The sequence below is a fragment of the Toxotes jaculatrix genome, chromosome 2, assembly GCF_017976425.1.
Source record: "Toxotes jaculatrix isolate fToxJac2 chromosome 2, fToxJac2.pri, whole genome shotgun sequence".
Lineage (NCBI taxonomy): Eukaryota > Metazoa > Chordata > Actinopteri > Toxotidae > Toxotes > Toxotes jaculatrix.
The window spans coordinates 13,341,680-13,354,566 of NC_054395.1; the positions used below are offsets into that span (position 1 = coordinate 13,341,680).

The window sequence follows — 12,887 nt, forward strand, 5'->3', positions numbered from 1 at the left end:
GTGCCTACATATAGCACATGTAGTGCACATTCACATGTTTTCAAGTATCTGCATTGTTCCGTTTATTCCATCCTCAGCAGTTTTCGTATGAATACACCAACAAGGTTTCTCCAAGCTTTATAGCCTTTGGCATTAACCCCCAGACTGTACACTGGCACAGTGTGTCCTGTGGCGACACAGCAGAGGCACAGAGGAAGAAATACTGCTGAACTTAATCCAAAGTGAAGCATCCTTGAGAAAGAATTTTATGGCTTTTAGCACTTATGTTCTCCTAAGTGAATGGATGAGAAATGTAAGAATAAAAATGCGTTTTTAGCTTCAGCAATGTAAGTTTTCGGCAGCGAGTGTGAACACTTTGGGTTGTAGTGAGTGATTGCTCTGTATTCGTGTGTATGTTGTGTTGCCTTGTTGAAATAACTGCCTGGGTTGTTGTAGTTCTGTGTTACTTACATTGACAGCATTCTGTGCTGTCATGGGCCTGGCTGGCACAGCACAGAATGACAAGGCCGAAGGAGGAAATAGTCGGGCACAACAACAAATGGAAAACAGAAGGTCCTTGTAACAGGAAATTTATGGGGCTGATGCCGTTTTCAATTCTGTGCTTTTTTTCTGACAAGTCGACCCAGAGGCTGAAATTGTCTGTCTATCACTCAGGTTTTGACCTTGCTACAATTTCTTCTCGAGCCTATGCAATTATCTTTATTTCAAAACGGCATGATCAGGCTCCTTGTTTCACTTTTTGTAAGCAAGAAGCTTCCAGTTGTGTTTTTCCTTCTCCTTAGGCCCTTTCGGCTGCTGGATTTGTGCCAGCCCCCACTCCCCCCCAACACACACACACACACACAAAACAAGAAACGAGACAGAGAGCAAACAGTACAGAAAGCAAACTAAGATTAAAAGCAAGATAAGGAATTAATGAAATAAGTGCATATACAGATTTGATGGCTTAGCCACCCGTAACCAAAAACTTGATTATCTGATGTCCCAAACAACATAAACAAACCAAACCTTGAGTAGAAAGCATTCTCTCTGCATCTGTAACAAATCCAACATTTTATCAGCACAGAACAGATGCTTTTTATCAGTCGAGGTATATTGTTTCCACCGGGGTATCCCTAACTCATACTGCCTTTTCTATTGAGGTCACCTATGTAAAAGAGGCCAACACAGAGGCACCAGATAGCGAGGGAGAAAAACAGAACAGAGATATTGACTGAGAAAGAGAAAGTACTGAGAAGGAGACAGGACAGGACGGCGGTACGAGAGGAGGAGGGATCAGGGTGGGGCAGAGAAGTGTCGCACGTGTCATGGTTGCCTTTTTAATTTGGAGAGCTCGCTGAGAAATCTGTCCAATTAAAAAATCAAATGTGGAACAAGCATGCAGGTCATTTATAATACACACATGCGCTCACACACGCATACACACATTGCCGCTCTCTCTCTGTACATGCCATTGCTCATTAGGCAGTGTTCCCTGCTGTTCGCTGCTGCTGCTTTCACTACACTTATTTTGTTTACATAACCAAGTCAGGTCAGGCAGCCAGGGCGCTCGCTCTCTCTCCTTCTCTCTTACTGTGTCTTACTCGATCTCACTCCTCCCCCCACCCCACGGTCTTGTTGGAGAAGAGCAAACTGACTCCTCCATGACAATGACAGGATATTTATGTGCTGTTTGTTTCCCCTTTGTGCTGTGGAAAAGTTGCCTACTTAGCATGAGCCTAAGGAGCCATAAAGCACATGAACATCTGAGAACACTCATGCATGTTTATTTTGTAAATAGATAGTAGGTGCATATGCATCTTGCAAATAGATATTCATTGTTTTCTCTATAAAAAAATATTTTTTTATTGAATATCCCATCAGAGAATCCTTACTGACGGCAGATGGTAACAGCGGAGCCAAAATGAGACACCATATCCAGCCAGAGATTTGACAATTATGTTGCTGATGCAACATAATTGCAATACATTTGGGTCATTTTAATACCATCTATTTGGTCAGGATTGATTTGAAAGTCATATGGGATCCCATTCTGCCTCGTGTGGGCGTCATATTCCTCATTTAGCAAGTAATTTTTCAGTTACTTGGAACTAAACGGCTTTCACATCCTGTTCATGACAATAAAACAGAGTTGTTAACCAAAGTTTCAACCTCTGATATTTAAAAACCTTTTTTTTTTTTTTTTTTACTGGTAGCACTCTCTACAGAGGAAATAGTGCATGTGAAAAATGTTGACTTCTGTGATGATCCAGAGTAACAGAACATTTGTAGAATCCAGTGTAACTTTTCATTGAGTGAGTGAGTAAGTGAGACGATATAAACTTATGTGACTTGATGTTTGTGGAGAGTGGATCACATTTGTGGAGTCAAGAATTATCAATCAGTAAAACACACATGCGCTGCTTGGCAGGTGCTTGGCCGTAGGAAAGGAAAATAGCTTGTGAAATGACGACAGAAACATTCCTGATAAATACCCAAAATGTTTACAATGCCAGATGTTGTGAGGTCAAGGCCTGCAACTGTGCAGTTGCAGGCCTTGAACGGTCAGCACCTGGGTTTGTTATGATCGTTTTCAACATGCCTGGAAATTTTCAAAGTGCGGGAAAAGATCAGAGGATCAGAAACTTTGACTTGAGCCCACCACGATTCCCTTTAACTCAACGGTCTTCCTTTTCTTTCTGTCTCTCACTTTCCTTTTCTTTCTTGCTACTTCACTACATTCTGCCCACCTCCCCTCATTATCTCATGCTCTCTCTTCCTCTCTCCCTGCTCGCCCCCCGCCCTCCTTCGTGTTCTAAGGAAGCGTACCACCTGTTTCCATGGAAACAGCAGTTGATTGCCACAGGTGGACACCACCGCAGTCCAATAAAAAAAAAAAGGCAGAAAAAAGGCTAAAACAACACAAACATTGTAAGATGCTGGGATTTGTTTTGTTGGTTTGTTCAATTAAATAGAGGAATAATATACTTACTAAAAAAAATCTGCCATTGATTGTGTGTGTGTGCGTGACCACACTCAGGCCATCGATGTATATTTGTATTGGTGCATTTCCAGTCTATGTACACACCTTAATGTGCATGTTTGAATGTGTGTGTGTGTGTGTGTGTGTGAGAGAGAGAGAGAAGGAAGATGAAATAGAAATGTGTGGCTGTCAAGTGGTTGGTGTGTGTAGTTTTAATAGAAGGTGTGTGTGTGTGTGTGTGTGTGTGTGTGTGTGTGTGTGTGTGTGTGTGTGTGTGTGTGTGTGTGTGTGCGTGCGTGCGTGCGTGCGTGCGTGTGTGTGTGAATACCTGAGCACAGGATCACGTCCATCACTGTGGCTCTATATATTATATATTATCTGTCCTCTGCTCAGGTCTATGCTCAGTGAGTATATAAACATGTCACTGCCTGAGACAGAGGAATTCAGGGAGACAAGGGATATATATCCACTGGAGCTTGTGAGATCGACCTTTGTGAGGAGAGAGTATGTGTGTGTGGATCACCTCCTTTACTTTGGCAGCCTTCTTTCTTTCAAAACCAACATTGATTCAGAAATAAAATACTGAATCAGATGCACTGTTGGTGCTTTTTCTAGACTCAGGAGAAGAGTCATTAATGATCAGGACATGCAGGTGAAAATCAGGCTCCTGGTAGACAAGAGACACTGGGTCCTCCTTCCCTGGCAGACTGAAATATCTATAGAGAACTTAATTAATCCCAAAGGGAAATTGTTATCTTAAAAAACCCCATTCAAGTTACAAAAAGAACTTATGTAGAGTTTTTTAAGTTTTTTTTTTTTTTTTTTCTAAAAGCATAAAAAAAAAAAGTTAAAAAGTCATCATAATTCTCTCTGGCTGTGGTAATGAAAGTATTTCAGTTATCTGCAAGTGAAATCAGTGAGGAAACCTGAATATGGACAGTTATTTCAGTGTGAAAGGATCTTTAATGAACTGAACCAAAAACATAGCAGAGCGGCCTCACCGTGTTCAAACCAGCCATTAACTGAATGGAGAGTTTGTTTGCTTGTGCTCGATGCTGACATAGAATCAATACGGGAGAGGGAAGGCACCGACTATAACTCCCTGCATCAAATTGATTCAATAACAGCAACAACCCATGGAACGGTCTAATAAGGCCGGTATTTGACTCTGTGTGTGTGTGAAAGGGAAAGGAAGTGGACACTTACTTTAAGCTGTCAGGGGTCTATCAATGTGAGGCAATTTGTAGTAAAAGAAAATTTTAATACATTTAATTTAGTACTGTAATAACTGAAGTTGCCACAGAGTATCAATTATTTTTTTTATCTCTCCTTTAGATTATGATGGCTGGAAGGCAAGAGAACAGGTTTTTAGAGACAGTATAGTGAGTAAATCAAACTGAAACTGCAAAAAATACATAAATGATGAAATGAATATTAACCAGTTAAAAACAGAACAGAAATGAACTGTGTTTACTCCAAACTGAAGGCGAAGTTGTGCATTTAGAAAACTCATCTGCCGGAGCCAGTGACCTTTACCATCACAGCCAGAGGTGCGTTTTATCTGAAAGCCCTTTATCTGACAGAATTTCTGTCACAGGAATCATATCTCAGGGCTTTTTCCCAGGCCAGTGGTGTGCATGGATCTTATAGTTTAACAGTAATCATGACAGCACTCACTTGCGATTTGCAGAACTTAGAGCCACACGTAAATCTGTTAAGGTGCTGTGTGGTGTTTAGTAAGGCTCACCACAGCGGGAATGGTAAAATATACAAAAAAAATGTGCAGCTTATGGGACTTTGTAAGAGGATGTAGGTGGGTTGCTGCATGGCAGTAATGTTAACAGGAGCTGTTTCTATAGTAACAGCTCATTAGGAGGCAGTTTGAGCCATTTGATACTGTCCGTGATTAAAGCACATATTAGGGAGGGGATGAGAAGGACGGAAAGAAATAGGGAATTGCTAGTGGGGGATAAAGGTAGGCAGAGGGCAAGGACAGGGACGAGAGGGAAGAAGGAGAGATGAAGAGATGCAGGGATTAAGTTTAGGAAGTGATAAGCGAATATGTGAGAAAGGCAGAGGTCACAGATACTTTGCTGTCGATCTCTTGGTGTCACACTCACTCCTCCCCTTTACATCGCTGGGAGCTTTGCGTAGTGTGCTGTGTCTGAGCTGTTTCTAATTAAAAGGGCTTGGAAGTTGGGACACAGAGTCGATGGGTGACAAGAGCTGCCCGGAAGATTTCCCTCATTGTTCTCATGCCTGTTGCTGATGGACGGCATTGTGCTCCAAGATTTGGGGAAATCGTCACAAGAAATCTAATCACAGAGATATTCTGCCCCATGGCAAACTGGGCTGCACTAGGGACTTGGTTACTAATTGCCCTTTTTCCCCCATTTGGAGTGAGCTGTCTTTCCTCTTTACACACACACACACCATCTCCATCCAGCCGCACCCCTCCTCCCACACACACCCACCCACCCACATCCCACCCCCACACTCTGCCTTTCGTGTTCCCACCCTACGGCAAAGGGAGAGTCATAGTGTGCCATGTCACCCTGTGAATGTGTAACGCCAGGCCCAGGGCTGTCTTGGCCTCGCTTGTCCTCATTTGCAGTCTCACATTGAGCCTCGCTTCAACCTTTTACATCGACTGTACAAGGAGAGGCGTTTTTGCAGGAGTTGCATTAATAGTTCCACTGATGGTAGTGATTAATAAAGACAAGCATCTTTGGTAGTCAAGGACAGTGCAGTCCTCCGCTTGATTTGTCTCGACATTTTAGTCACAGGTTTCTAGTTGCTCCAGATAAAACTGTTGGCCGCCCGCTGCTTGAAACGGGGTTGATGAGAACGTTGAAACCGAACTACACAATTATATTGAAATACTGTGCTAAGGGAGGCTAAAAAGTTCAGAGAATCGCAGGGTTGGGTGATATTCCTCTGTGGGTTTGATATTTCACATGGATTTTATTCATAGTTAATATATTATAGGTAAGGAGAAATATTGATTGGTAGAGTTTTAAGTTAAGGCAACAAAATGAAGGTGAAGATCAGCATAATGTTGTAGAAAAGGTGAACATTGCGCTTACATTTGAAAAGCCCTTGCCTTGATTTGAACCAGGGTCTGGACACCAGTCTCAAATTCAGACCACAATGCACCACATCCGTATTTGTTCTGGCTGTGCTGCTGACGATGAGGTATGCTAATGAACCATGTGGGGGAATTGCTGAAGCTTTTCCCCACAATGTGACAAGTGTGTGGTGGAAAAAAAGCAACTAAAATTCCAACAATTTAGGTAATGAAGACCTCAGTTACTGTGTATAATTGCCTCTCAGCTCTACCATCAGAACTAACGCTGGCTAAACGACAGTATTTTCAAACATCCAAACTTTTAACTACTCATAGCTACTCTTAGGCCGTGGAAAGTCTCTCAGGAGAGCGGGGTAAAGTGAAGAGCATGAGCAAAGTGGCATAATTACCCCACCATACGCCCACTATCCTTGTTTTCTGAAGGCATCTGGAGAGCACTGGGGATCTGGGGGAACAAGACCATGGGAGCCCACTCTCACTGTTCCACTCAGTCTCAAAACCCCTCAGAAACTCACAGGCCAGACAAAAAGTCCACAGTACATTTCTATTTATTTGTTTCTTACAGAGCTACAGAGTTCATGCCATGCCATAAAATGGTATTCTGGACTGTTCCAGTCTAGTCATTTAACACATTAGCATTCACTTCATCCAACAGCATGCTGAGCAGGGCTCTCTGTCCGTCCCTTATGATTTCTTCATTTACCCCACATGACCTCCTAAAGATCATTTCATTCTGAAAAGAGCCCCTCATACCATTACAGAGAAACAGAATAAAAACATAATCCAATTCTTACCAGTTAATATTTGCAAATGGAAGAGCAAATGAGATGAAATCTCAAAATTGCAGGGTCACTTTGTTTCAAGGATTAATGCTGTCAGAGTTTATCAGCTGATGCAGGATTGCTGCCACCAGAGCTGCTGTTTTGTGACACTGTTATGAGATAAAGGCAAAAAAAAAAAAACAGACTTTTTTGTAGAAAAGACAACAGTAATGTTTTGTTTAATGCTACTTTCAATTTTCAGCTGTAATTGTTACAGTTGCGTTCCTTTATAGCAAATAAGGGACCTAAGGGGTTGAGTAGATTATCTTTGCAGAGTGAAATCAAATACCTTAGCATTGTTTTAAAAGCAAGCAACCCTGATGTTTATCTTTTAGTTACCTGTTAATGTCAGTGATGCACCAAGCAAACTTTGACACAGACCCCATCCAAAATTGTAAAAGTTCAGCATTTCCTTTGAACTCACTGTCAGTGTTTATTAAGGTCAACAGAGTTCATAGACGAGTTTCAAATATCGATTGAGCTGTGAGGAAATCTCAGGTTGGGGTCACTGTAACAAACTCGGGTAGGGTGTCTTTAACTTTAAATGAAATGTTTAGTTTCAGTTAGTGTAATACAGAGTTCAATTTTATCATCTCGTCAGGTCATGATCCGTCTCCATTAACTGTTACATGCGCAGACATGACCACTCCGGCAACAGCCTGCTGTGTCTTGTATCCCGGGGGAAATTTTCAATCTTAGGTGAGATCCCATCAATTTTCACAACATAGTGGAGATGGGAAGGGGGGAAAAAACCAAGATAGGTTTTGGAAAATGCCTTGCCAACAGGCTTAAAGAACTTAGATATTTCCTTGCCTGCTGACATGTTGTCACCTTTCTGAACTGTGGCCACATCATTAGCCTCAATCAAAGAGCATTTTAATATATATATATATATAGTATATGACATATAATAATATAGAGTTTATTCATTGGAGTTTAAGGTGATCTCTTATGCTGCCTGGCCTGAGTTTAACCACATAATTGCACAGCAGCGTCAGAGCTTCATTCGATTTCTCTACCATCAAGCCATTTTCTAATTTAAAAAGAAGTCTACTCTCCAGCAGCTTTTGTGCAGATCAGTATCATCAGCAAAATAAAATGAAAGCGACGCTGTGACCGTTTGGGATATGTGGATGTCAAAGTAATAGCATGTTTAATTCTTAATCAACTCAGCGAGTCCACTTTTACAAGGAATGCTGCATTTGGGAGCAAGCAGCACATTCTGTTTGTACTCCCACACGTTTGGCTGTCATAAATAGAGATGGTGGTAGGAGCCTTTTTTTGAGCCAAACCAGCCATTATCAAGCAGACTTATTGATTTTCTGTAGCATGAGAGATACAAAAAGCGGCTCAGAGGAAACGACTGGGGCAACTGGAGTGTCTAGTGAAGGGTCTGAATTTCTTTAAATGAGCATATGTTCACAAACACCCGCAGATTACACACACACACACACATTCTCTGCAATGAGAAACAGATGCCACCCTCTTCCTCGCTTCTCTCATCTACAACCCACCCACTCCATACAAGATGTCCCACTTTCTGTGAGAAACCCGCAAACAACTGTTTCCTTCACACATGACACAAGCTGCCAAGGCTGTACATGTGGTGCAGTCTGACAATTGCAGATGTAGATTTGTGAATTCCTCTGTGTCCACTTTGTGAGCTCTGCACCATTAGGGAACTAATGGCTTTCAAGCCTTATTGTAATGTGCAACTTTGATTTCCTGCTCAAAGTGTTTTCTTGCACTTCAAGTCATTTGTAAGCTTTTAGTGCGGGGAAAGTGCTCTGTAAACTTTTTGGATGATGGACTGTTTGACGGATTCGTTCTCACATCTTAAAAGTGATACTTCACCCCAACATCTTTTACATCTATCGTTTTAGTATCAAATACTCACCACCTGTAGGCCTCAAAGGTGGCTGTTAAATATTTGTGGTTTCATCTCTCATGGAGAACACGTTTCATTGCACTCGCAGCAGATTCCGATTGTGGTGAGTTTTCATGAAGAGTATAAATTATCAAACAGCCCTGAGATCTAGAGCTCACGAATAAATACACAATAAGGCTTTTAATAACATGCAGCAAATAACATTTCCACTGACAGCATGTCTCACTCAGATGAAGGCCATGTGCTCCAGATCTCTCATTCTCTGTTGAAGCACTGGTTCTAAGCTACAATACAGCTGATGCTCAGAGATCCCTCTTATCTGACCTCTCCTGCAACATAGTCCAATTCTCTGTTTTCCATCTACAATATATGCTCATGGTGTTAAAAAATAACATTAAAATTAGGCTATGAATATTTGTCACAAGTAATAAAAGCATGATATAAGATATAAGTATCTAAGTCTGCAAGCTGTTTGTTTTGAGGCTAGAGACCAAGAATTCCTCAAATGTAAACAACAAAATAGTTATTTATCATTTTGCCTTTCAGAACAGGATTGTCCCAAACACACCTCATATGAGTGTTTTGTGTTTTTCCATTTCTGTGGTTAAGGATTTGTGTTGTGTCATCAACCAGTGCTACTTGGTTACAGTTAGTGACAGATCACCTTATTTTGGGAAATATTCTTATTGGACTTTTTGCTGAAAATTGATACCATATTAAAAGACTAGCATTGCCATTTTCTGTTTTTTTTTTTTTTTTACTTCCAACATTCACCAACTTATTTTTTGTATATCAGATTTTTGTCGTTGTGCTGATCCAGCACAGGTTGAGTTGGAACAGTCTTCTTCTGCTCACCATTATCTCTTAGCAAGGAAAGTGTGATGAAGTGTGACTGTGTCACTGAAAATATGGTTTCAGTTATGATCTGTTAAATATAAACATGCACTGTCTCTACTGCCTATTACAGCCACTGCCCTATTTACACCTTCTCTTCTTTAGACTCTGCCTTTCAGCTGTGGTTAAGGAAGGTTAAGATGTGTGAGGGAGCTCTTTCAAGACAAGAAAAAAATTACACAGTGTGACATTCCTCATTCCCATTGCTACAGATACGTTCAGGTTCATGATTTAGTCAAAAAGCTGTTTGCTCCCTTCTCATCTTCACCAAAATAGGGTTTAATAATGGGACTCTTTGCAGCAAGGCCTAATTTAGATCATACAGTTCAGTTCAAGAAATCATATCCCCTGTTTTAAATCACCTTAGAGAGCACTGGGCTGAAGCCACTCTGTATCACACGATTTGGAGCTGTCCAGCTATGATATGCTGTGTTTGAATGGCTCTCCAGTATTTGTAATAAAAAAGATGCGACCAGGAACTGAAATATTTGTAGCTCCTGGGGAGTTTGCACTTACAGGTGCACAGCCTGACGCCAGAGCTTTCCTGTCATTATTAGCACCATGGTTAGTGTTGATTCACAGGGAATCTGTCAAGCCACCACATCGCTTTTAATAGGTGGAAAAGGTTATGACACATCTCAGGCTTAAGAAACTTAAATACTCCATAACGTGCTAAACAAGCAGATTTTTCAAAGCTTGGAAGCCTTTCTGTCCGACTTAGAACAAAGTTTGTTAAAAAAAAAATTAACAAATGCTCCCTGAATAGTAGCAATATTGTCACTGGACTCTTGGCAAGAAGGCAAATAAGTTTATTTTACAAAATGGTGAAGTGTTCCTTTAAAAGAAGCCAGCAATTTTCTCTTCAAAAGTTATCAGTTATACACACAACACCTGAACTGCCTTCTTAAGGCTTTTGTGCAGGCATAGCAACATCATGCTTCTTCAGTCTTTGCTACCTATCAAGGGAAATCATTATTCGCATGACTGCAGGTGGTCAGTGGTAAGGAAAACACGAACAGAGATCATTTTAAACTTTAGAACTAATTACTAATGCTGTCCGTGTTCTGTGTGTCTTTATGGACCGTAAGTAACCGGACTATTCTGCATGATTGTTTGGAGTATTCACTGTATTATATGTTGTTTACAGTGGACCAAAAGGCTGTTTATCATCATTTAAGGACTTGACCTTGAATTATTAACATTAACATTAATGACATAAATAATGGGCCATTTATTGAACGTTAATAACAGCTGAATTTCCATTGAAACACTTTATGTTCTCAATCAACTAAAACACGGTGGACTGATGAGTCTGAATGAGAAGCTAATGTTGAGAAAATGGCAAAGAGACTCATTCAGAGTTTAGTTTCGGGTGGATAGTGGGTAGTAATTGGATCAGGAAACCCATTAGCTCTTACTTCAAACCCATCTTTGTGAAATAGTGTCTCAAACACAACCGGGAATCCCTCGAACTTAATGACTACATTTAACCTTAAAGACTGTTGAGATCCTTAATGAAATAAAATAACATTCAGAGCAAGGCATAGGAAGGGAACATCTATTAATCTTCCTGTTTGGTTAGTGTATCTAAAGTCTGTGTGTGTGTGTGTTTGTGTGTGTGATGCAGGTGTGACCATGAAGTTGATGGATGAGGTCGCTGGCATTGTGGCAGCTCGCCACTGCAACACCAACATTGTCACTGCCTCCGTGGATGCCATCAACTTCCATCGTAAGATCAAGAAAGGTGAGGACGACACAAAGTATCTGCTCAAAGCTTTAAATCACCGATTCATAAAAATGTCCACAGGTTTGAATTATGCATACCTCTACAAAACACATACTGCGGTGTTGATACTGTAGGCTACGGGAAGCGGTGTCTCCACCATCTTTGAAGCTGCTTTCTGCCCACTAGTGAACTTCACTCACTAAAAACGCAATTATATGAAAATGTGGGGAAAAAAGTACCTCAGCAGTCTATAAATCCAGCCTCAGACAGTGCTGTTGTAAATTGGGCTAGCCAGCGTTAACACCAGTCACACTGTTGCTAATCAAGACCAGTTGTGTTTTGTAGTTCTGCTGCTACATCTGGAAAGACACACCGTTGTTATGATTGAACTATTTTCCATTACCAAGCTTTGTCTGTGAGCTGTTTCCTCACTGTGAAGTGAGGAGAGAGCAGTGAGAAATCATTTATTCCGCATTCTCCACAATGCCACAAGCCTCACATTTCAAAGTTCATTCAAGCATTTTGAGAAACACCATCATCCACGTACCCTTTGGCATCGTAGTGGGTAAAAAGTGTCCAATCATGATGGTGACACTGTTTATACGGCTTTTCTGTTCTGAAGGTTGAACAACGCAGAAAAAAGACACAGGCACACACGGCAGTTTTGTTACTGCAGAGTGTCCATTGTCTTTTTATGGAATCTAAATATGTCAAAAGTGACTGAGAGCAGTTTCTTCAAAGTGGCGTAGAACAGCGTAATACATTTATGGGTTTCAGTTTTTTTCAGCTCAGACTCTGTTATCTGTTCATGTGCTGGACATGATGTGATCCAGACACTCAGATGTTATGATTATCTCAGGATATGATGTTAACAATGGACCAGCTACACCTCTCCCCACTGCTGAAAATGTTTAAACTTCACAGCTCAGCACAACTGTGTGTTCAGATACAGGTGACTTTGTTCAAGCTTGATACGTCACTCAATCTGAAAGTGTTTCTTTTTTTAAAGGTAAGATAGAGTGAGTTGTGTGATGGGAAGGTTGGAGGCATATAAAACATTTAAAACACACGTTTCTGCGGGTTTCAGGACCAGAAAACTGAACAGTACAGATCGGTTGAGCTCCATGTTCACAAATCTCAGCTGCTCCTACTCTCTCCAGTTGCTGTCTCCATCTGTCCTCTGAGTTTTGGAGGTGGCGACATGATTTCCCCGGCTTCCATGGTGTCTTAGGTGTTATGTCACCAGTAGATTTCACACTTTGCTTAAGGTGGTCAGACAAAAAAAAAACTTAAGAGGTGTACACGGGAAAATAATGGTCAAGGATCAAAACACAAAGCCAGAAAAAAAAACAGCTACTGGCACTGTGGGCTGCACCTCTGAATTTATTTTATCATTTTATGGCTTGTATTTCTTCCAGTTACTTTCTCTACCCAGCTAAATGCAGATAATATACATCAGTTTGAGATATTTCCAGCGGAGGCTGAGGTCAAACATTTTAAAGAATCCA

The 12,887-nt window shown here is 41.0% G+C and overlaps 1 protein-coding gene across 2 annotated transcripts in view; it reads left to right on the forward strand.

The window, feature by feature from the left end:
- acot7 (acyl-CoA thioesterase 7) overlaps positions 1-12,887 on the forward strand; it is a 45,179-nt gene that overhangs the window by 15,251 nt on the left and 17,041 nt on the right. For both annotated transcript variants that reach the window (XM_041056855.1, XM_041056864.1), the window contains one exon: positions 11,281-11,397. In XM_041056855.1, coding sequence (XP_040912789.1) covers positions 11,281-11,397 — 117 coding nt within the window. The remainder of the gene's footprint in view (positions 1-11,280; positions 11,398-12,887) is intronic.